This window comes from Erpetoichthys calabaricus, chromosome 12 (genome assembly GCF_900747795.2).
Source record: "Erpetoichthys calabaricus chromosome 12, fErpCal1.3, whole genome shotgun sequence".
In the NCBI taxonomy this organism is placed as follows: Eukaryota; Metazoa; Chordata; class Cladistia; order Polypteriformes; family Polypteridae; genus Erpetoichthys; species Erpetoichthys calabaricus.
The window spans coordinates 132,913,864-132,939,866 of NC_041405.2; the positions used below are offsets into that span (position 1 = coordinate 132,913,864).

The 26,003-nt window shown below is 42.0% G+C and overlaps 1 protein-coding gene across 9 annotated transcripts in view; it reads left to right on the top strand.

Annotated features, from left to right (window-relative positions):
• The window catches only part of slc25a42 (solute carrier family 25 member 42), a 54,775-nt gene that overhangs the window by 21,698 nt on the left and 7,074 nt on the right, over positions 1-26,003 (top strand). For 5 of the 9 annotated variants that reach the window (XR_007936426.1, XM_051934665.1, XM_051934668.1 and 2 more), the window contains 2 exons: positions 1,017-1,138; positions 24,786-24,897. Coding sequence is in view for 8 of the 9 variants with exons in the window: in XM_051934665.1 (XP_051790625.1) it covers positions 1,058-1,138; positions 24,786-24,897 (193 nt within the window). In the remaining variant the exon portion in view is untranslated. The remainder of the gene's footprint in view (positions 1-1,016; positions 1,139-24,785; positions 24,898-26,003) is intronic. The other 4 variants (XM_051934669.1, XM_028816255.2, XM_051934670.1 and 1 more) reach the window with 1 other exon arrangement.

A 26,003-nucleotide genomic window follows, 5' to 3' on the forward strand; every position in this document is an offset into this window, starting at 1 on the left:
GGAGGGGGCTACCCCTAAATATCAAAATTTCAAAATATCCTGTCCTAGCTCATACCAACTGACTTGGATGTATCATCCTGCCAAATTTCAGCTTTCCAACTAAACTGAAATATTATTTTTGTTGATGAATAAGTGACTCAGTCAGTCAGCTTTGCATTTTAAATTTATTATTGAATAACTGTGTTCCATATTTGATCACTTTAAAGAGAATGATGAGTAGATTTCATTCTATAATGACTCCAAGGGTATCAGACAGGAAAGTGAAAAAAAATAAACATAAGTATTTTTTGAGAAAAAATAAAATTGCAGACCATTAAGACTGGTTTCCTCTAACCTTGTGTAGGTAATAATTAGTGTAAGCTTGGAGAAATAAGTATGGTGTATGATTTTTTAATTACATTATTCCAGGTCTAGCACAGATTAGGGCAGAAATTAAATGAAGACTTATTTTTTTTTATAAATTTTAGTATGTTTGAGTTTATTCTTTTTCATTTTTAATTCTAATTCATTATATTTTGAAGGTGTTTTTTCCTTTACATGATACATTTATAAGATTTGCAGTGGCATCTCATCCAGGATTAGTTCTTCCCTTGTAGATAGATAGATAGATAGATAGATAGAGTGCCCGATGCTGTGAAATCTATAAAATGGGAATGGATCGATGATGATTTGTTTCAATTTGTATATCTCAGCTGAATGAATAGTAATAGTGAATAGATAAAATGTAATCAACAAATTCAGGAGAACATACTTTTGCCCTTGATTGCATAATACTGTTAAGCATAGTTTGATTTTGAGATTTAGCAGATTGTATACTAAAGAAAGCTGTTCGGTTAAACAGATTTCAGTGAATTCAGGCACATGTTTGCACTTAAAAAAATAGTACCAGCCACACTGGTGTAAACCTTTCTGTGATGTAAAATTCTTGCTCTGTAATGCACTCACAATTGATCTAGTTTTGTAAATGTCTGACTTACTTGTACATTATTTTTCCTTTTATTTACCTTTCATTTTAGATGACTGCGACTTTGTGCTTGCACAACAAACTGTGGCTAGAATGGGAAACCCTGTGAAGGAAAAGAAGGGCTCTATAACACAGGACGAGGTACACTCTATAACTGCTAGCAATCATACAGAGGTAAATTCTGTTTGGCACCCAACAATAAAAAGCAAAATTAGAATGAAGATAGTGTTGCATATACATAAATAACAGTGTAACAGCAGCATGATGTTTCTTTTTAAAAAATTACTTAAAAACACTTTAAAACTTCATGAAGATGAGCCAAATTCAGAGACACCCAGCAGAGTGTGGGTGTTTAAATTTCCAGGGTAATTTTAACAACTGCCCACTTTTTAAGCTGTCAGAAAATAAGTATCTTTTCTAAGAAACTACAGTACTATATAGATGTTATTTTTTATTGGTGGCATTATTTGGGACTATTTAAATTATTAATTGACCTTGACAATTTTTTCCTGATAAGAAAACACAAATTTGTTTAACCCACATTATGAAAGGTCAGATAAATAATGTACTGGGATCAAAAGGCAAGTTGACTCTGGTATTGCTTCCTTTGAACAGCAATCAAGGGATGAAACATAGCAGGAAGTAGAGAAATGTCAGCAAACTATAGTGAGACACTTAAGTATTATTTTTACAGCATATTTTTGATAAAAATAGCATTCTATAAAATTAGCTTCAAAAAGACAGCAGATGTACTTATGAGTTATGATTACACTCCCACTTATTAGACATTTTAAATTGTAATAACAAAGTAATTGTACTACATGAGTACAATGAATTATAAAAAGGATAAGGTTTATCTATTGATATGTTTACTATTTTAGTTGTTTCTTTGATTTTGTTGTTTTATGCATTTGCTTTTTGTAAATGAACTCCTTCTTAAAACACATTGGTTTTATTTTAATGCTGCTTTGTGGTTCTGGTCTGGAAAACTCTTCTATGGGATGCTACTGTATTGCAGTTTATGTTCCACCAGATTTTTCACTCAGATTCTTAGCAAGACATAACAGTTGAGAAGTTTCCATTTTTGCAGTTTATTTATTTTTCATCCTAATACATTCCAATTAATTGTAAGTAATCTTTATTTCATTTTGCTTACTTACTGGATTTGGGCCTGCAGCATTTTCCTTGCCTATGCAATGGAGTCTGCAGTTGTTGTAATGTAATCAGATAAACATGCAACATATAAAATGCTGGCTGTTTGTTTGTCCTTTAATTTTGCTCTTTTGCCTGCCTTGTTTCTTTAACATGCAGTATCTAAGAGACCAGTGACACATGCGGACAACTTACCTTTGTTGGTACAGCTTGGGAAATGTATTGATTCAAACTCTTTTTCTAGAAATTACATACGATTTTTAAATATTGTCTACATCAGAAGTTTGTAATGCTCTGTGTGTCTAGAAAATAATCCAGTGTGAAGTGAATACACCCTTAAATCGACCTGTATACTATAACTATGAGCGAATATACACTTCATTTTCAGTTTGTTTTATCATTCTTTGCACCTCTTGCTATTATAATACTACCAAAAAATAAATGTGCTATGTGTGTGTACAAATTCGTAGCATATGAAAGTGCACAAAAACTGAAACGATAATAACATCAGATTTTTCTGCAACAACACAAAGACAATGAATTTTGGCAAAAAAAGAATGTATTTATCTGTTAGATATATCAATGAAAATGCAGACAACATTAAATAATGCAGATATTTGTTAAGCATACCAAGAACAGGGGGGTATTTTTCGTACGTGGATTACTCGTTTAGCCGGATGTAATTGTTGACGATTTGGCATGATCCTGGATCTGTCGGTTTTTCGAGACTCTTTCTGGATGTGTTGTCATAGCAACACATCCAAATCCTCAAACCTGCTTGGAGCAGGTTTGTTCTATGTAAACAAGGATTAGCTCACACACACAGTCAGTGTCAGTGCATGGAATTCATTCAGTCATGGCTACACCGTTCATGAATGAGCGACCAATTGATATCAGTGTGCAAATTATAAGAAGAGAATTTCATATAGAGAGGGTTTCGCGCAATCGGCAAGATCCTTTATTGCTCCCGGAGGAAATTCTTTTCGAAAGATACCGCTTTAGCCGAGGGGGAATATTGTACCTCAAAGATTTATTAGCACCTTATATTCGAAGTCAAACTAGGCGAAGTCGGGCTCTCACAATCACACAGACAGTATGCATTGCTTTGAGGTTTTTTGCAAGCAGCACTTTTTTATATACTGTACGCGATGCGGAAAATCTATCCAAAAGTGCAGCTTGCCAGGCAATTCGTAAAGTCTGTTTGGCTCTGAAATATTTCCTTCGGGTTTTCATAGTGTTTCCTGGACACCTGCGCGTGCAGACAATAAAAGAGGCATTTCATGCCATTACAGTTAGGCAACACACAGGCAAAAACACCCACAGTTCCATGAAGAATCTCACAATCAGCCTAACATTCTAATTACCCAGGATTTCCAAATGTGATTGGGGCACTGTATTGTACGCAGATCCGAATAATCAGACACAGTGTCTTCATCAAATATTTGACCTTTGTCAATATCTCATTGGTCAGACACAGGCATTCCCTGCAACTGACCCAACAAAAAAGAGGGCTTTATGAAACATACCTATGGCACACATCGATGACAAATATATGCAATGACCATCCTTTACCTGAAATGAAGTGACCACTGCATTCTGCCACTGGTTCTGAGGAGGAGCTTTGCCCTGGAATGCCCTCAAAAACAGGACGATGGGCATTTTGCTGGATAGCCAACTCTTCTGCAGGGGTTAGGTCTGGACCGTATGGACCTCCACCTGTTTTTTGCTTGCCTGCCTTCTTATTAGCTTTAGAATTAATGTTTTTTTTATATTATATGATTCTTTATGTCAGCAATTCTTTAAATAGTCATATACCAATATTTACCAGTTTGAAGTATATTCTTGTACTTCACTTTAACCTGTTTCCATGTTCTCCTTGTGCTCACGTTTAATCTGGAATTATGACATATTAAATATGAATTTACATGCATATTTAATATATTAAATGTGAATTTCCCCTTGGGATTAATAAAGTATCTGTCTATCTGTCTATCTAATTAATCTGACACATATGAAATGAAACTCTGCATTCATTAAGTACAATGCACACTACTTAGCATTTAGTTTGTCGGCCACTTTTTGCCAGCCGTCTTTTCTGGTTTGGGCTGCTTTTGCAGTGTTACCGCTTGTGCATATTAAATCTTGAAATCCTTTGAGTAACTAATTAACTAACTAACACCCACCCACCCAGCTTGTGAGAAAAAAATGCGCCCGTTCTTTCATCATTTTGTTGCAGCCTATCAAAGACTTGCTGATCATGTTTTCTAGACTCAATATACATTGGCTTTTCACTCAGCTCGGGGCCGCGCATTCATCTCGGATTATTACATCCTGCTAGACTAATCTGCTACACGGCTGCGTTTGAAAAACCGACTTATCCCTGATGAGTTTCACCGGCATTAATGATTAGGAATCTGGTTGGAACAAAACCCTGCATCCACAGGGGTTCACCAGGACCGAGTTTGGGAAACACTGCTGAACACAGACGAAACCGACTCAGGTGAGGAGTTGGGGCGGGCAAAGTGGTTGCAGCTATTGATTATTCAGTGTTGTTTGTCTGGGTGTCTGATCTGCTTGACGGGATCATAAATAAAAGGAAAACAATGTGAAGGCAATGTCATAGGTGATCCTGTGGTATAGCGGGTCCACAGCTCCCCTTCAGAAGGCCATTTTTAAATAAATAATCATCGCACTCACAGCGTAGCGAGGGGCGTGGAAGTGTGGCTGAAACGGTTTCCGGGTGGAGTCGTGCTGCAGGCATTTCTCCCCTGTGCAGTGTGCGAGCGAGTGAGGAGACAGAGAAAGCCGGTACGTTAGAGTGAGCAAGAGCAAGCTCGAAGGCAATGTGTTCCTGTGGTATAGCGGGTCCATAGCTCCCCTACAAAATGCCATTTTTAATCCGGCGACTGAGAGTAGTGGAGTCAGGCACAGAGAAGGTCAGCTGCTGAGAGAGTGTCTTGACTGTTGCAGGGCCTGCATCGGTGAAGCAGGTGAGACGCTAATGAAAAAGAGGCACAGGGCTTATTGGTTTTTAAAGACTGCTTTCTTCATTGTGTTTTAACCTCAGTTTTAAAGGATTGCGCGGCTCTCTCTCGCGCGCTGCCTGTGTGTGTGCATCTGTCTCTCTGTGGCGCTGCCTGTGTGTGTGCGCGGCTCTGTCTCTCGGGCTGCCTGTGTATGCCTCTGTCTCTCTCTCTCTGGCGCTGCCTGTGTGTGTGCGCGGCTCTCTCTCTCGCACTGCCTGTGTGTGTGCGCGGCTCTCTCTCTCGCACTGCCTGTGTGTGTGCGTCTGTCTCTCTCTGGCGCTGCTTGTGTGTGTGCGCGGCTCTCTCAATCACGCTGCCTGTGTGTGTGCCTCTGTCTCTCTCTGGCGCTGCCTGTGTGTGTGCACGTCTCTCTCTCTCGCGCTGCCTGTGTGTGTGCGTCTGTCTCTCTCTGGCGCTGCTTGTGTGTGTGCGCGGCTCTCTCAATCACGCTGCCTGTGTGTGTGCCTCTGTCTCTCTCTGGCGCTGCCTCTGTGTGAACCAAGGTTCCACTGAGGTTGACTAATGAAAAGTCAACGTGGCTCAGAGCTGCATGTGGACTGTGGCACAGACAAACAGAAATGACAGCATGTTTTCCGAGGCGTTGTATCCAATGGTCTTAGAGTTGGTGGGCGTGGCTCCTTCCTGCGTGCTTTCATAGGTGTCTTGCCCGCTCTGGCGGCGGCTTAGAGAATCTATATATGGCTCCTTCCTGCGTGCTTTCATGGGTGTCGTGCCGCTCTGGCAGCAGCTTAGAGAATTATATATATAGATAAAAAAATAATCGATTCTTGAGTAGCTATAATGCACTGGTGAGTAGAATGAATATGTTCTTGAGTTTGGGTTAAGAAACCTCCAGGGGTCTGATTAGTTGTGGTTATTTAAGAACTGTGTAATTGTCTTTGCAGTGTTAGATGTTGTACCCCCTGTCAAAGGAGTCCTATCTACGAGTGGATTTAAAACACAATTAAAGTCCCCAGCCATTATAATTTTATGAGTGTTCACATTGGGAATGGATGCAAATAGATTTTGCATGAATTCCTTATCATCAACATTGGGTGCATAGACATTTATCAAAATCATTTTACTGTTAAATAAGTTGCCCATGACCATCACATATCTCCCTTCAGGGTCCGATACTACATCTGATGCTACAAATGGAACTGTTCTGTGTATGAGAATTCCCACCCCTCTAGTTTTCTTTGTAAAGCTGGAATGGAACATTTGGCCAGTACAGTCTTTTTGTAGTCTGAACTGTTCCTTGCTTAGTAAGTGGGTCTCCTGTAAAAATACTATTTTAGCGTTTAAGCCTGTTAGGTGAGAGCATACTTTCTTTCTATTTATTTCGTGATTCATGCCTTTAACATTCCAGCACAGAAAGTTAACTGTCCCATCATGGAGACATTGATTCTGAGTTTTTTAATGTCATTTTATAGTCTTAAGTAGTAGTGAGGCAGTTTTAATCTTAATTTCAAAATTCCCCATGAGTTATTGCATTTTAGCCTATTGTTGCATTGATATTTATAGTTATAAGGATTAGAAGAATAGATTAGATATAGCCTGCTCTCCTTCTCTCCCCCCTTTATCCCCCCTGACCCCTCTCCCCCCCCCCCCCATTTTGCCTCCCCACTTGAGACTTGATCCCACTTTGAGATGTCCCGGTCCTCTGACATACAAAGAGACAGAGCACGTCCAGAACAAAACAAACCCCACCCCGCAGCGGCATTAGAGAATTAAAACAACGAGATATCTATTGCAGCTGAATTCTAAATACTATCTGCCGAAAATATAATCATTAACAGTCTTTAAGCTTAAAATAATCTTCAGCAATTCAGTACTGCACCCTCCACCCATCCTTCTGCTGATACCAACATAGGTGAGAGTTTACCCCAACCCACAATTACAGCAGCCCAGGTAAACAGAGAGCTGAGGAGACTTTGTGCTAGCAAAGCAGCGGGTCCAGATGGAGTATTGCCACAACTGCTGAAGGCCTGTGCGTTGGAGCTGGGGAGTCCTCAACAGCGCATCTTCAACCTGAGCCTGGAACAGAGGAGAGTCTCGAGGCTTTGGCATCACCCCAGTCCCAAAGGTATCACATCCAGGTGAGCTGAATGACTTCCGGCCTGTTGCTCTGACGTCACATGTGATGAAGACCATGGAGCGTCTGCTGCTTCACCACCTGGGGCCACAGGTCCACCATGCTCTCGACCCTCTGCAGTTCGCATACCAGGAGAAGGTGGGAGCAGAGGATGCCATCATCTATATGCTACACCGATCCCTCTCCCACTTGGACAGAGACAGTGGTGCTGTAAGAATTATGTTTTTGGACTTCTCTAGCGCCTTCAACACCATCCAACCTCTGCTCCTTATGGACAAGCTGGCAGAGATGGGATTAGATTCATACCTGGTAGCATGGATCGTGGTCTATCTTAAAGACAGACCTCAGTATGTGCGTCTCGGGAACTACAGGTCTGACATTGTGGTCAGCAACACAGGAGCGCTGCAGGGGACTGTACTTTCTCCAGTCCTGTTCAGCCTATAGATAGATAGATAGATAGATAGATACTTTATTAATCCCAATGGGAAATTCACATTCTTCAGCAGCAGCATACTGATACAATAAATAATATTAAATTAAAGAATGGTAATAATACAGGTAAAAAAAAAAAAAAAAAACAGACAATAACTATGTATAATGTTAAATATTAACGTTTACCCCCCCTGGTGGAATTAAAGAGTCGCATAGTTTGGGGGATCTACATATACATCGGACTTCCAATACAACTCGGAGTCCTGCCATGTGCAAAAGTTTGCTGATGACACTGCTGTCGTGGGCTACATCAGGAGTGGGCAGGAGGAGGAGTACAGGAACCTAATCATGGACTTTGTTAAATGGTGTGACTCAAACCACCCACAACTGAACACCAGCAAAACCAAGGAGCTGGTGGTGGATTTTAGGACGCCCAGGCCCCTCATGGACCCCGTGATCATCAGAGGTGACTGTGTGCAGAGGGTGCAGACCTATAAATACCTGGGAGTGCAGCTGGATGATAAATTGGACTGGACTGCCAGTACTGATGCTCTGTGTAAGAAAAGACAGAGCCGATTATACTTCCTTAGAAGGCTGGCATCCTTCAACATCTGCAATAAGATGCTGCAGATGTTCTATCAGATGGTTGTGGCGATGCAGTGGTGTGCTGGGGAGGCAGCATAAAGAAGAGAGACGCCTCACTCCTGGACAAACTGGTGAGGAAGGCAGGCTCTATTGTAGGCATGGAGCTGGACATTTTTACATCTGTGGCAGAGCGACGGGCACTGAGCAGGCTCCTGTCAATCATGGAGAATCCACTGCATCCACTAAATAGTATCATCTCCAGACAGAGGAGCAGCTTCAGTGACAGACTGCTGTCACTGTCCTGCTCCATTGACAGACTGAGGAGATTGTTCCTCCCCCACAGTATGCGACTCTTCAGTTCCACCCGGGGGGGTAAACGTTAACATTATACAAAGATATTGTCTGTCTGTATACCTGCATTGTTACCACTCTTTAATTTAATATTGTCCTTATCAGTATGCTGCTGCTGGAGTATGTGAATTTCCCCTTGGGATTAATAAAGTGTCTGTCTGTCTGTCTATGTAATAATGCTTCAAGCCTCTTTTTTGAGCTCCTTTGGCAGTAGCTTCTGTCTCTACCAATGAGGATCCACCTTCTTTCACTCTAACAGAGCTGAGAGATCAAGAATGATTGTTTCCTCTGCATTAGGAGGAACTGGCTTGCTTTCCTTTTCATTTTTGGGCTCACCATCCCCTGCAACTTTCTGAATCCCTTATAGAGCTTGTGAGTTTCCCCACCCAGTAATGTTAATAACCAAATCAGTGTATTCACCTCTACTATTTGGCTTGTTGCCTCTATGGGTGTTTTTTGCTTCTGCCTGGCCATTGGTTGCTTTGGCCTTCAGATTCTTCCATCTAAATTTTACTTGATCGATGGTCCTCTTCTGGCCAGACTCTGTGGCATTCATATTCTGGGTGATTTTATCCCAAATGTCTTTTTTCTTCTTCATAGTTAGCTCCACACCCTTAATAGAATTAAAATGTCCTACTGTTGAGGCATAATGACACCTAACACCCTCCAGCAGTGCATGTGAAATTAGGATGGTTCCATCTTGTTGGTGTGGTGAACAGAATTTATAGACCATGATTATGATTGATTAACAGAAAACAAGCTGAACCACATCAGCTAATTGATGTTTAAGTGTTTATATACAGTATAAAATCGAACAAATCAACTGTGAGTGATGTGGTGAAAGCTGTGTCAATCACTTTGGCCAGTCTGAGCAGTAACTTTTTAGAACAAACGCAAGTTCTTACTTTTGAGGAACATGCATAGCACTATTGGGGTTATCTAAAGCACTCGTGTATATACAAGCAACCCATGAGAGAGAGTGGGAGTACATCAACAGGGGAAGCACAGTATAAACATAAAACTAATGAGTGATGCTGACCTCATAATCACAAACTGTGTTGTGAAGTGGCCTGGGTTTGTCAATGATGCACGTATCCTGAGAGAAAGTGCTCTATACAGAGAGCTCCATATTAAGAGACATTGTCTATCCACTCCTACCATGGCTGGGGACCCCTTTTCTTGCACAATACACACCTAATCAGGCATGCTTGAACACTGCTCTTTGCAGAACAAGATGTGCTATTGAGTGTTTAAATGGAGTTCTGAAAAGGTGCTCTGCATGCATTAACTACTTGCGTGTAGAACCACAATGAGTATGCAACATAATATTTGCCTGTTTTATCTTGTATAATATTGCTAACAAGTGGAATGTCCATCTCTGTGAAGATGTTTATGATGCACCAGAGCCTGCTGAAAACTCAGACACACCTCCAGCTTTCCCTGAGAATGACTGACTGGACATTAAAGGATGCCATTACTATTTTTTTTTGTCATTGTAATTAATATAAAGTATGAAATGAAAGTTCAAATTGAATAACTTTTGATTTTGACAGCTATTTGGAGAATTATTTTAGGGGGACGAAATAATTTTTTTTACCTTACTGTTCTGAAAGGTGTAATAGCCTATTTTTTACTTTATCTTCTTTATCACTGTAATGGTAAATAAATCAGGTGCAAAATATAAATAAGTAAATGTGTACAGTACACCCCCAAATTTCACGGGGGTTACGTTCCTAGAGTACTTGCGAATTGTGAAAAACCACGAATTTTGGATGTGGTTAAAAAAAAATTTCTATTTTTATAGTTTAAACCCTAAATATGCCCCCAAAACACTTTAATTTAATTTCAAACTCAGATTAATACATTACCTGAAAAAAGAATGTAAAGGTAAACATGCATACTTTACAGTACTGTACTGCTATGTCTCCCGCAGTGCTAGAATGTAAAACACTAATGTTACCGCTATATGTACTGTAATTCATGCAAGTGCATTTTCATTGCCAGAAACCTTAGAAGGTGCAGGGCGTTTCAATGGCATCTTGGGGCTTTAAGCCTTAAACTGCCACATACTTGGGGGTTAATGCATCCCTGGACGGCAAATACTTTTTTGCTGCACTTTAAGTAAACGTCACAATTCACAAAGAAAAAATGAAATTTTAATGGAACACATTTTTTTTCATGCAAAGAGCATCTCAATTACTGCAACACTGATCATTTTACACACTGCTAATGAACTGTAAAAACTATTTAAAAAACTACTGGAACAATATTTACAAGGTGTAACTGATGCCTTGGATGAAATCACCGAGCCAACTGCGCTTGAACTGGCTGCACGCAAGCACACACAGGTAAACGCTGATGCTTGCATGCTAGTCTAGTACAGCGGCTTAATCCCAGGGACAGTGAGGCTGCAGGGTGTCACGCTTGGGTCACAGAATTGCACAGAAACACAAGAGATTGTGGAGACAGGAACTTTATTCAAACACTTTAAACAAACATGTCTCTTTCAGAAGTAAAACGAGCTCAGTATGCAGTTAGTTCTCGATTAAAGAATAGGCAAACATCATAGGAGAGAACAATGGGAGTGGGACCTGCAACAGGAGCAGATGATATCTGGGGGAGGAGAGAGAAACAAAGCAATCAGCCAAAAAGGACAGGTGCTGTTCAGGCTTTTAAGTATGCGTAGTGTCGCACGAGAAACATATCACGCGACAGAGCAGCCGCAAGTAAGCCCAGCAAGTAAGGGAGCAATGTGAAAGTAGTCTGTCAGCGTTTTTTAAGGAGCGTCCATGTCTTCTAGGGGTGCGTTCAGACCCTCTGCTCACAAGGGGCTGTCAGTGGTCATGAGCTGGCTGCTCGAATGTACGGCACTGATTAATCAGCTCCTGCGTGCTTGCAAATGGCACTGGGAAACGACTATAGCCGGTTGTGGCGGTTTAAGGGTTCAGAGAAACAAAACGGAAAACACAAGAACACTCAGCTGGAGATGCATCACAGTCAATCAGCAGCAAGGAAAAATGAATAACACTGTAGCGGTCTGGTGCCGCTAAGATTCACACCATCAAGAAGACAGCGATTTATTTATTTTTATGGTGGAGATTCCAGGGACGCACCCATTTTTGGTCCGACCCGCACACACAAACGGAGACACAAACAAAGCAAACTGGTAATCAAACAGCAAATAAAGAATGTAATGAAAGCAAATGCAAACAACGATACCACCCCTGTTCCCCTTACGGCCATTACACATTAAATACAACAAAGCACAAAGAAAACACACACAGTAAATCGTGAATAGCGTTCATGAAAAATGGCAACGGATGAAATGTAATGATGAAAATAGATAGTCCAGAGATCCGCACTTTGAATGGGAATGTAAAGATAGTCCTACCGCTAGTTCCTGAAATGGTGAAGACAGGTGGACGGGTTCAGGAGCGCTCCTTTCTTTTTAGGATGTCCATGAATCCACTTACAGTCCTCATGTACACAGGCAGACGGCAGACAATTTAGACGCCAATCATGAAACAATCCAGGACAAAACGAATAAGTACAGGTAACCCAAAGGCAGGCAGACAGACAGGAACTTGAAACACAAATTACAAAAATTTTTTTTTTGCATTTGGTCACCCGCCCCTTTTTTAAAAGCCGTGCTGACATCCTTTGACCCCTACAGCTCCAGCACCCTCAGCAGAAGACCAATCGGAGCCACTGCGGGGACTCCTGGAAGTTGTAGTTTCAAATTCTATTGGCTACTTTCACCATCCCAAGCTGCATTTTCCTCTACAGTTGGTTCCTGTCCTCTCTACAGTACGGTATTGCCACTTTAAAAGCCATAAAAATTGCGGAGGATATTTGCGGTTTCTGCTAACAATTATTAGATAGGTTCTAAGGAAAAATCCGCAAATGACTGAGGCCGCAAACTCTGAACCGCGACTTCACGGGGGTCTACTGTATATAGTACATGATAACAATTTTGTTTATTTGACCAATTTAAATTACACTTTTGTTCCTGAAGCCTACCCTGATTCCACCCTAAGGCTTGAATTAGAATAACCCTGATTTTTTGGATAAAAGTTATCCCACCCCTCCTCGAACCGCCACCTTATCGTGGTGGAGGGGTTTGCATGTCCCAATGATCCTAGGAGCTCTGTTGTCCGGAGCTTTATGCCCCTGGTAGGGCCACCAAAGGCAAACTGGTCCTAGGTGAGGGATGATACAAAGTGCGATTCAACACAACATCCTATGATGAATAAAAAATTTGGACGGCATTTTCCCTTGCCCGGACGCGGGTCACCAGGGCCCCCCCTGTGGAGCCAGGCCTGGAGGTGGGGCTCGATGGCGAGCGCCTGGTGGCCAGGCTTGCACCCATGGGGCTCGGCCGGGCACAGCCCGAAAAGCAACATGGGTCCCCCTTCCCATCGGCTCACCACCTATGGGAGGGGCCAAGGAGGTCGGGTGCAGTGTGAGTTGGGTGGTGGCCGAAGGCGGGGACCTTGGCGGTCTGATCCTCGGCTACAGAAGCTGGCTCTTGGGACGTGGAATGTCACCTCTCTGAAGGGGAAGGAGCCTGAGCTTGTGTGCGAAGTTGAGAGGTTCCGGCTAGATATAGTCGGGCTCACCTCGACACACAGCTTGGACTCTGGAACCAATCTTCCTTCAAAGGGGCTGGACTCTGTACCACCTTGGAATTGCCCCCGGTGAGTGGCGCCGAGTGGGTGTGGCCATACTTATTGCCCCCCGACTTGGAGCCTGTACATTGGGGTTTACCCCGGTGGATGAGAGGGTAGCCTCCCTCCGCCTTTGGGTGGGGGGACAGGTCCTAACTGTTGTTTGTGCGTATGCACCGAACAGCAGTTCGGAGTACCCACCCTTTTTGGAGTCCCTGGAGGGGGTGCTAGAGGGCATACCTTCTGGGGACTCCCTCGTACTGCTGGGAGACTTCAATGCTCACGTGGGCAATGACAGTGAGACCTGGAAGGGTGTGATTGGGAGGAATGGCCCCCCCCCGATCTGAACTCGAGTGGTGTTTTGTTATTGGACTTCTGTGCTCATCACGGATTGTCCATAACAAACACCATGTTCAAGCATATGGGTGTTCATATGTGCACTTGGCACCAGGACACCCTAGGCCTCAGTTCGATGATCGACTTTGTGGTCGTGTCGTCGGATTTGCGGTCACATGTCTTGGACACTCGGGTGAAGAGAGGGGCGGAGCTGTCAACTGATCATCACCTGGTGGTGAGTTGGCTTTGATGGTGGGGGAGGATGCTGGTCAGGCCTGGTAGGTCCAAACGTGTTGTGAGGGTCTGCTGGGAACGTCTGGCAGAGCCCCCTGTCAGAAGTAGCTTCAACTCCCACCTCCGGCAGAACTTCGACCATGTCCCGAGGCAGGTGGGGGACATTGAGTCCAAATGGGCCATGTTCCGTGCCTCTATTGTTGAGGCGGCTGACCGGAGCTGTGGCCGTAAGGTGGTCGGTGCCTGTCGTGGCGGCAATCCCCAAACCCTTTGGTGGACACCGGCGGTGAGGGATGCTGTTAAGCTGAAGAAGGAGTCCTACCGGTCCCTTTTCTCCTGTGGGACTCTGGAGGCAGCTAATAGGTACCGGCAGGCCAAGCGGAATGCGGCTTCGGTGGTTGCTGAGGCAAAAACTCGGGCATGGGAGGAGTTTGGGGAGGCCATGGAGAATGACTTTCGGACGGCTTTGAGGAGATTCTGGTCCACCATCCGGCGTCTCAGGAGGGGGAAGCAGTGCAGTGTCAACACTGTATATGGTGGGGATGGTCTGCTGCTGACCTCGACTCGGGACTGTGGGTTTGGTGGGGGGAGTACTTCGAAAACCTCCTCAATCCCACTAACATGCCTTCCAATGAGGAAGCAGAGCCTGGGGACTCTGAGGTGGGCTCCCCCATCTCTGGGACTGAGGTCACCGAGGTGGTCAGAAAACTACTTGGTGACAGGGGCCCGGGGGTGGATGAGATACGCCTGGAGTTCCTCAAGGCTCTGGATGTTGTAGGGCTGTCTTGGTTGACTCGTCTCTGCAACATCGCATGGACATCAGTGACCGTGCCTCTGGATTGGCAGACCGGGGTGGTGGTCCCCCTCTTTAAGAAGGGGGACCGGAGGGTGTGTTCCAACTACAGAGGAATCACACTCCTCAGCCTCCCTGGAAAAGTCTATTCGGGGGTTTTGGAGAGGAGGGGCCATCGGATAGTCGAACCTCGGATTCAGGAGGAACAGTGGACCAGCTCTACACCCTTAGCAGAGTCCTGGAGGGTGCATGGGAGTTTGCCCAACCAGTCTACATGTGTTTTGTGGACTTGGAAAAGGCGTTCGACCGTGTCCCTTGGGAAATCCTGTGGGGGGTGCTCCAGGAGTATGGGGTACCGGACCCCCTGATAAGGGCTGTCCCTGTACAACCGGTCCCTGTACAACCAGTGTCAGAGCTTGGTCCGTATTGCTGGTAGTAAGTCGAACCCGTTTCCAGTGAGAGTTGGACTCGGCCAGGGCTGCCCTTTGTCACCGATTCTGTTCATAACTTTTATGGACAGAATTTCTAGGCGCAGCCAGGGTGTTGAAGGGGTCCGGTTTGGTGGACTCAGGATTGGGTCACTGCTTTTTACAGATGTCAGGCCGTGATCTTCAGCTCTCTCTGGATTGGTTCGCAGCTGAGTGTTAAGCGGCTGGGATGGGAATCAGCACCTCCAAATCCGAGACCATGGTCCTCAGCCGGAAAAGGGTGGAGTGCCCTCTCAGGATTGGGAGCGAGATCCTGCCTCGAGTGGAGGAGTTCAAGTATCTCGGGGTCTTGTTCACGAGTGAGGGAAGAATGGAGCGTGAGATCGACAGGCGGATTGGTGCGGCGTCCGCAGTGATGCGGGCTCTGCATGGGTCTGTCGTGGTGAAAAAGGAGCTGAGCCGTAAGGCAAAGCTCTCAATTTACCAGTCGATCTATGTTCCTACCCTCACCTATGGTCATGAGCTATGGGTAGTGACTGAAAGAACGAGATTGTGAATACAAGCGGCTGAAATGAGTTTCCTCCGTAGGGTGTCTGGGCTCTCCCTTAAAGATAGGGTGAGAAGCTCAGTCATCCGGGAGGGGCTCAGAGTAGAGCCGCTGCTCCTCTGCATCGAGAGGAGTCAGATGAGGTGGCTCGGGCATCTGATCAGTATGCCTCCTGGACGCCTCCCTGGTGAGGTGTTCTGGGCACGTCCAACCGGGAGGAGGCGCCGGGGAAGACCCAGGAGACGCTGGAGGGACTATGTCTCCCGGCTGGCCTGGGAACGCCTTGGGATTCTCCCAGAAGAGCTAGATGAAGTGGCCGGGGTGAGGGAAGTCTGGGTATCTCTGTTCAAGCTGCTGCCCCCGCGACCCGACCTCGGATAAGCGGAAGAGGATGGATGGAAGTTATCCCAATTCTACTAAAAGGTTTTGAACATCGCTAATTGAGGGTTTGATCTAGATTACAAACAAGATTGGATTACGTAATCCATCAGAAACTCATTTTAAAAATTTGATCCAATCCATTATCTAACATCTGATCAGATTACTTCTGAACAACACAGATCCAGGTGGGTGAAAAAATCATGGAATACAGCATGGTTGAAAAAAACCTATCACACTTTATCATGTGTTATAACAGGCAGGGACCATGCAAAAAGGTTTTGAGTATTCGTACCCCAAATACTTGAAAATATCCAAAAAAGAATGATGTCTTTACAGACCACGAGTTCAAAATGGGACTGATATAGATAGGAAAGATGGTGGATATATATGTTGGTGACAGGAAGAGGTAGGTTGGGAACCGGGAATGATGTCATCTGGAGCCGGGATCTTGGTAGTTGGAAGTGTTGTCATTAAGAAGTGGGTTCTGTTGAGGGTCTGTAGGAGATAAAGAGGAGAAAGTATTACTGGACAGCATCACCACTTGGCTTAGACGAGAAACATTTATTTTCAAACCAGTAAGCTGTCTCCTACTTGCACCTGTGACATGTGTGAAACATGATGTATATGTTTTAAGTTTAAAGTGACTGATGTTGTACACATCTGTATATACAGTTTGTTTAAGTCATGTAAAGATTTTTAGTTATATCTGAGACAAAATGTTATTAAGCAGTGTGTACTTTTTTTGAAGTATAGGGATCATGAAGCTCAGTGAGCTGTCTACATTTTCATCCTAGTACAGAGGTAAAAGGGTTCTGCATTTTTATAGGATGTATCCTCCTATGTTGAGGTAGATGTGGAAAAATTGCTAATGATCTGCAACCAAATCAATTTGTAAATATAGAAAAAAAAATCTAATAAATATCTCATAACCATTAAAAGCATAAATCACAGTTACTAATATGTTATTAATTATATTTGCTACTTTCTGTTTCAGTGTCCTGTACATGAAAAAAATTATATCTCATTCTTTCAAATAACTGTAAGAGTTGTCTGAGTCAGATTTTTCCCGAGAGATTTCAAAACTTCCAATAACATGGACCAACATTTTCTTTTCTTATCAACTGAAATATTTGTAAGTTGAGTGATGTGAATTTAATTGTATTTCAGTGGGTGGACACTGAAGTACTTGAAATGCAGCTTTTTGACCTACAGAGCGCTATACTTTAGACAGCATCATTTTGTAAGCAGCACATTTTATTTCAGAAAATAGAGGAGGATACGGTTGACATTTTCAGATTATGGAAATCATTCCTTGAAAGATTTAGATGCTTGAAGAAGGTTGCATTTGCCTTACTGACTTCTTTTTCTCTACATATTTGTGTGAGCAAGCCTTTTGTTATGTCAAGTTCATTTTTAGCCCCACTCATAGCTGATATTGGCACTTGATTTGAAAAAGGCTGCAGCCTCTGTTCTAGAGTTTAAAATTTAAGATACAAATGTCAGAGTACAAAAATGTTAACATAATGCAAGTACAGTGGAACCTCGGTGTGTGAGCATAATTCGTTCCGGAAACGTGCTCGTAGTCCAAAGCACTCGTATATCAAAGTGAATTTCCCCATAAGAAATAATGGAAACTCAGATGATTTGTTCCACAACCCAAAACAATTCATATAAAAATGATTAATACAAAATATAAAGTAAAAATACATAAAACAAATTAACCTGCACTTTACCTTTGAAAAGAATCATGGCTGGTGTGAATGAGTTTCTAAACTCTTGTGGGATTGCACCCAACGGGATGACACGTGGAAGAGCGTCCCAAAGCAATCACAGTCTCCCAGCGCTGTAGCAGTTCGCAGTAAAAGCAAATCCGAAAAGATCGCGGACATGCTATAAGTGCCTGCCGTCGATGGGTGATACAAGGAACATTATAAATGTGCAGGGCCCTCCTGACTGCTGTGTCTGTGTATAAATAACTGCGCTGTTGCTGTTTCAAGCTGAATAAAGCTGGCGTTGCTAAAGTACTGAGACTCAGCTTCGTGTTTTAGGGTGCAAGACGGGGACTCGCACGTCACAGCACACACACACACACGTGCGCGCACACACAGTCACAATGCTAATGCTGTAGTAAACAGTATACGCTCGTACGGATGTTGACTATATGAGTGAGGCACGCCAACTCAGACAGAGAATAGGAGATGATTGCCCACAGTCCCGCAGCGAGAGAGAGAGAGAGAAGAACCATCAGTTCAGTTGTGATCACATGACGCTCAGCAGACAAAGCGTATACATACTACTCGTATTGCAATACCTCGCTCGTTTATCAAGTCAAAATTTATTAAAAATTTTTGCTCGTCTTGCAAAACACTCGTAAACCAAGTTACTTGCAAACCGAGGTTCCACTGTATAAGTAAAATGCAAAACATTCTAAAATAAAATATTTCTGTATGTTCTTGTTGCTACTGGATATACCCTAAGTTCTTGTCTATAAGCCGGACTCATGTATTAGCCGGAGACCAAAAATCATACGAATTTTTAAAATAAAATCGTATCATAGATAAGCCGGACTCATGGATAAGCCGAACGTACTATAACCTATAACTAATAGAAGGGAGGGAGGTCAGTGGTCTCACTCGCGCCCATTTAATTTCTTTAAGGGGGGAGAGAGTGTGAGATATTGCCGTCTCTCTCACTCCCCGCATGGCGCGGTTGGAGCGGCCGGAGCGCGTTCTTTCTGCTCTGGGCGTCGCCGAGTCAACACGAGCGCGTAGCGGGCATTTAAATTGTGATTTTATATGTAAGCATATTTAAATATATATCGCGGATTTCTGCGGACAATGGGTCTTTTAATTTCTGGTGCATGCTTCCTCAGTTGGTTTGCCCAGTTGATTTCATACAAGGGACGCTATTGGCAGATGGCTGAGAAGCTACCCGGCTTACTGTTCTCTCTCTCTTGCGCTGACTATCTGTGATCCTGACGTATGGGGATTGAGCAGGGGGGCTGTTTGCACACCTAGACGATACGGACGCTCGTCTAAAAATGCTGAAAGATTATCTTCACGTTGCTATCTTTTGTAAAGCTGATTCCTGAAAAGACATGCTGCACAGTGCTTCGCATACTTAAAAGCTCGAAGGGCACGTATTGATTTTTGACTGAAAAACAAACTCTCCCTCTCTCTCTCTTTGTCTGCTCCTGACGAAGGGGGTGTGAGCTGCCGCCTTCAACAGCTTTGTGCCGCGGTGCTTCGCATACTTAAAAGCCAAACAGACATATTGATTTGTTTGCTTCACTCCTTTGAAGAGGAAGATATGTTTGCATTCTTTTAATTGTGAGACGGAACTGTCATCTCTGTCTTGTCATGGAGCACAGTTTAAACTTTTGAAAAAGAGACAAATGTTTGTTTGCAGTGTTTGAATAACGTTCCTGTCTCTCTACAACCTCCTGTGTTTCTGCGCAAATCTGTGACCCAAGCATGACAATATAAAAATAACCATATAAACATATGGTTTCTACTTCGCGGATATTCTTATTTCGCGGGTGGCTCTGGAACGCAACCCCCGCGATGGATGTGTAAGCCGGACTTATGTATAAGCCGATATTCTATTTTTTCATTTTCACAACTTTTTTCCTTAGATAAGCCGCGGCTTATTGACAAGAACTTAGGGTAATATATACTGTAGCTATATAAACCACTGATTGAACGCATTTCTCAGAAGAATTCAGGTAAATGTGCCCACATTTTCCTGGTACTTTTTCAGCATATATTTGCTATTTATTAATCCTTTTTAGGATTGGTTCTTGCATTTAATATGGTGCTGCAAGGATAAGCTTCAGCTCATGTGCACTTAAAATGAATTATAGGATATTGAAATGAATTGATGGGTGGGTTTTAAAATATGCAGGTTTACTGTAAAAATTAAGATCTCTGGAATATCAAAATCAGTTACCTTAAAAGCATGTCCATAAAACCCTCAAACACAAAGTCATACTTTAAACTTGGTTCCTGGTAAAAGTTGTAAAGATTGTTCCAGTTAGTTTTCTTAATTAGAGAATATTTTTCACTACTAATAGAACATATTTATTAACTTACTTTTTGTTCACTCATATGTTGATATTTAGGACAATGTATGACTTCTTTTAATCCTAAGCAGATGCATTTAGAATGATGTTTCTTTTTTCCTTAACATTAATATGCCAATTACAAGGGAAACAAAAGTCAGTTTAGACCTATTTGCATCTGTTTGTGATTTTTTTAAAGTGTATGTTTCAAGTAACCATTTGAAAAGAAATAAGAGATCAAATTAAAACTCAGCACTATTCAATAATTAAAAATAGAGTATATAAAAACATATAGCAGAAACACAAATAATATTAAACCCAAAAAGTTGAGAGATTTGTAATAAACATAAAATACTCAATACGCATAACACATGTATACTGTATACAGTAATCCCTCCTCCATCGCGGGGGTTGCGTTCCAGAGCCACCCGCGAAATAGGAAAATCCGCGAAGTAGAAACCATATGTTTATATGGTTATTTTTATATTGTCATGCTTGGGTCACAGATTTGCGCAGAAACACAGGAGGTTGTAGAGAGACAGGAACGCTATTCAAACACTGCAAACAAACATTTGTCTCTTTTTCAAAAGTTTAAACTGTGCTCCATGACAAGACAGAGATGACAGTTCTGTCTCACAATTAAAAGAATGCAAACATATCTTCCTTTTCAAAGGAGTGCAAAGCAAGCAGTCAAAAAAAAAATCAATAGGGCTTTTTGGCTTTTAAGTATGCGAAGCACCGCCGGTACAAAGCTGTTGAAGGCGGCAGCTCGCACCCCCTCTGTCAGGAGCAGGAAGAGAGAGGAAGAGAGAGAGAGAGAGAGAGAGAGAGAGAGAGAGAGACAGATAAAAAAAATCAATACGTGCCCTTTGAGCTTTTAAGTATGCGAAGCTCCGTGCAGCATGTCCTTCAGGAAGCAGCTGCACACAGCCCCCCTGCTCACACCCCCCTACGTCAGCGCAAGAGAGAGAGAGGAAGAGAGAAAGTAAGCTGGATAGCTTCTCAGCCATCTGCCAATGAAATCAACTGGGCAAACCAACTGAGGAAGCATGTACCAGAAATTAAAAGACCTATTGTCCGCAGAAACCCGCGAAGCAGCGAAAAATCCGCGATATATATTTAAATATGCTTACATATAAAATCCGCGATGGAGTGAAGCCGCGAAAGGCGAAGCGCGATATAGCGAGGGATCACTGTACAGTCAAGAAAAAACAGTTTGAGGTTATTTCAATACTGTGAAAAATGTAAGATAGAGTTTTTTTATCTGCTTTGACTTCTACAAAGATCAAGTGTAACCAGTGCAAACAAGAGAATGAAAATAAGATAAACATTGAAAACAATTACAGTGGAACCTCGGTTTGCGAGCATAATTCGTTCTGGAAACGTGCTCGTAGTCCAAAGCACTCATATATCAAAATGAATTTCCCCATAAGAAGAAATGGAAACTCAGATGATTTGTTCCTCAACCCAAAACTATTCATATAAAAATGATTAATGCAAAATATAAAGTAAAAATACATAAACCAAATTAACCTGCACTTTACCTTTGAAAAGAATCATGGCTTGTGTGAGTGAGTTTCTAAACTCTTGTGGGATTCCACCCAGCGGGACGACACGTGGAAGAGTGTCCCAAAGCAATTGCAGTCTCCCAGCGCTGTAGCAGTTCGCTGTAAAAGCAAATCCGAAAAGATCGCGGACATGCTATAAGCGCCTGCTGTCGATGGGTGATACAAGGAACAAGGAACATTATAAATAAGCAGGGCCCTGCCTGACTGCTGTGTCTGTTTCAAGCTGAATAAACCTGGTGTTGCTAAAGTACTGAGAGTCAGCTTTGTGTTTTAGTGTGCAAAACGGGGACTCGCACGTCACAACACACACACGAGCGCACGCGTGCACACACAGTCACAGTGCTAATGCTGTAGTAAACAGTATACGCTTGTATGGATGTTTACTATGAGTGAGGCACGCCGACTCAGACGGAGAATAGGAGACGATTGCCCACAATCCCGCAGCGAGAGAGAGAAGAACCATCAGCTCAGTTGTGATCACATGACGCTCAGCAGACAAAGAGTATACGTAGCCTACTACTCATACTGCAAGACCTCGCTCGTTTATCAAGTCAAAATTTAGTAAAAATTTTTGCTTGTCTTGCAAAACACTCGTAAACCAAGCTACTCGCAAACCGAGGTTCCACTGTACTTCAAGTAATTAAGAAGCCATGTAAGGAGAGAGTATCAAAAGCTTCTGCAGCAGCTCTGAGAGGAGTAGAGAAAATAGCAGAAGTACCTATATGTTACAATATGTTAATTTCAAGGCCTTTTGAGTAATAAATCCTATGTGTCTCTAATGGCCGATTATTCTGAATAGTTGTTTGAAGCATACAACAGTCCGTAGTCTTCCTTGTATATGTCAAGGTTACTTTGAGACAACCTTCTCTTTCACCAGAGCATACTCCAGATGTCTGGGGGCTTGTGAATATCCCCTCACCAAACTAGAGCCGCCTTCTAAAAAAAACAAAAACAAAACAATACAATTATAATGCAGTGCATTAATGTGTATTTTAGTGTATCTTAGCCCTATCTTTACAGAGAAAACAGAAAGAAAATGTATGTTTAACACCCTAAGTACCAGTTTTCTTTTCCACAATTTGTTATCCCTGGATCCCTCGAGCTGTTGAGGCATTGCACCCAATCCTCATCTCATCCACATATGTTAATTCTTCCTATAGTATTACAATCTCTTTCAAACATACTTACAAGTTTGTAGTTACTTCTGCTTTTTGATTTTAATTTAGTAATAACTTTATATGGAACATTTCTGTCATTCTTCTCATTGGTAGACGTGTAATAAGCTGACATTTACATTAAGTGAAATATAAGATGTTTTCCCACAGCAGGAATTTTGTTTTCAGAAACCAGTGATATCCTATACGATGTAGGCCATGGGCCACTTGTGATCCCTGGTCACATCCGTGTGTTGTGTTTCCACCACGCAACAGGAACTGTAACCTTTATGCAAAATATGTGATGTGCAAAGAAGAGTGATACTGTGCATAGTGAGGCGCGTTCAGGAGTTCCCAGGGGAGATTATTGCTTCAAGTTGGTGCTTTGCATGGCACACCCGGGAGGCGACTGTGAATGGTGATGCAGTGCAAAGTGCGGTGCATTTCGGCGTTCATATAGGACACTTGCACCTTACTAATTCGAAGCGATCATGAGTTCACAGGGGAGATTATTGCTTCAATGCTACACATGATGCAGTGAACCATGAAGATGGTTATAAAGAGTGATCCGGTATGAAGTACAGTGCTATGTCTTCACCGTTAACTCTCAAATTTAAACTAATAACAGATTTGTAAGATGGTTGGCATAATTCATCATCCAAGCCCCTCCCACGATAGTTCCTGTTTGAAGGAAAAGTACATACCCTGGAAGAATGAGCTTTAAAAAGTACCAGGAATTTCCTACCTGGAACTGCAAATGTCCCTGGTTACTGTGGTGGGAATGCTACAAAAGTTCCTGAATTTCTGAAAAAGTCCCTGGTTCCTGATAAAGCATTTTTGCAATGAGAAAGCACCTTCTTTCCTATTTACCCATGGTTTGATAATGTGCAGTATAGTGTTGTATTTTATTTGATGTTTAGCTTGTTACTGGTGTTACAGTCATCCTGTAAATTGAAGAACTTTGAGCATAGTTGACTTAAGTACAAGGGAGTGGCCATTATTTTCCCAATATAGAGTATCCTGATTGTGATGTAACTGAGATGGTTATTTACAACAACAACAGCATTTATTTATACAGCACATTTTCATACAAATAATGCAGCTCAAAGTGCTTTACATGATGAAGAAAGAGAAAAAAATACAAAATAAATAAGAATTAAAATAAGGGAACACTAATTAACATAGGATAAAAGCAAGGTCCGATGGCCAGGGAGGACAGAAAAAACAAAAAAAAACTACAGGCGGCTGGAGAAAAAAAATTAAATCTCCAGGGGTTCCAGGCCACGAGACTGCCCAGCCCCCTCTAGGCATTCTACCTGACATAAATGATCAGTCCGCATTGTATTCAGGGTTCTCATGGAAGAACTTGATGATGATGGTCATGTGGACTTCTGGCCTTGTAATCCATCAGTGTAGGGACATCATGGTGCTTTGATCAGGTGGTTGTGGCGCAGGTCGCCACCCCAGAAAACCGGAAAAAGAACAGAAAAGAGAGTAGGGGTTAGTACGGATTTTGAATATGAATACCATGAATAATAATGATAATTAATTGAATATATAGAGCATCAGGATTAAACTAAGATGAAGCTATGAGAAAGCCATGTTAAAGTAATGTGTTTTCAGCAGTTTTTTTAAAGTGCTCCACTGTATTAGCCTAGCGAATTCCTATTGGCAAGCTATTCCAGATTTTAGGTGCATAATAGCAGAAGGCCTCCTCACCACTTCTTTTAAGTTTAGCTCTTGGAATTCTAAGCAGACACTCATTTGAAGATGTAAGATTACAATTTGGAGTGTTAACGTGTAAGACATTCCAAAATATAAGATGGAGCGAGATTATTTAAGGCTTTGTAAACTATACGCAGTATTTTAAAGTCAATTCTAAATGACACAGGTAACCAATGTAGTGACATCAAAATTTACCCAAATTTGTAGTGATGCACATTTTAAACTTCTACTGTTTTGCCAAATTAATCACAATGGAGTTTTCACCAGCTATAATGTTTTAAATTTAGGGTAATAAAGAGAGTCATAATGTATTAAACTCCTTGGTGTCTGGAGCATTTGCTGGAGCTGTGGCCAAGACAGCAGTGGCGCCATTGGACAGGACAAAGATAATATTTCAAGGTAGGTTCTCTTTAAATGTTAACATTACTGAAAAATCTGAAGTTTTACTATATGGCTGACGTTAATTTTTTTTTTTCCTTAAAAAATATGTCAATAAATATGCCAACTGACAAATGACAATTTTCCCCTGTCCACACAATCAGACACAAATCAAACGACTAAAGGCATGCCTACACAATGGGAGGATGGTCTCCTGATAAATGGTGCTACTTATATAATTGCTGTGTAAAAGTCAAACTAAATTGTGCTTATGTTGTATTCTGTCTTTGCAAAAGTGGCTACATTTAAGGCTGGTTTCTATGTCTTGCAGTAAGTGGTATTTTGCCATGAACTACAGAGATAGACCCAAAAGTTTACCACACATGAAAACAGTGCTACATCTTCTGACTGAAACTTTTCAATGGTAGAGAGCTGTCAGCTAGAGGGATGTGTTTTTATTAAATAATAAAACCTAGGACCTTTATGTGATTGTAGTTTTAGCTTACAGAATTTGGTTAGCATTTCTTTTTGGGACAGTTAGTCAGTTTTTAATTTATATATTGCCCTTAAGGGAGAGAGAACACTATTGTCATAAAAATACCAAAGAAAATAATTGAAAGAGCATGCCATGGTAAGTGTTAATTGAAAGCATAATCAGAATTAGTACAGAAGTGGTATTATATGACAGTTAAGTAATACAGAGTTACAGGTGAAACTGATCAAAATGCCAAAAAGGATGATTTCTTTTCAAGTATTATTTAAATGTTAACACTGACAGAGCTTCACAGATTGAACTGGTAACCGAGTTTTTGAGATTAGGAACTTAAATGCTCATCATTCTTGAGTTATATTACAGTATAATGTGGAGGTCTCAAAGAATTTCCTGCATGTACTAGAGTTGGGTAGAAAGTATGGGTTGTGGAAATTACTGACTTTGTATGTCAGTAACAGACGTTGGGTGACAGTATGATATATAGTACTTTACAATTGTATTCAAGCCATTTTAGAGGCGATGTGCTTATTGCATTGCGTCTACATTACAACTCTGGTAGTAACATTTTGAACCTATTTTAAACTCTCAATAATTATTGCAGGAACATCACTGAAAGTGAATTGTGATGTTTGGG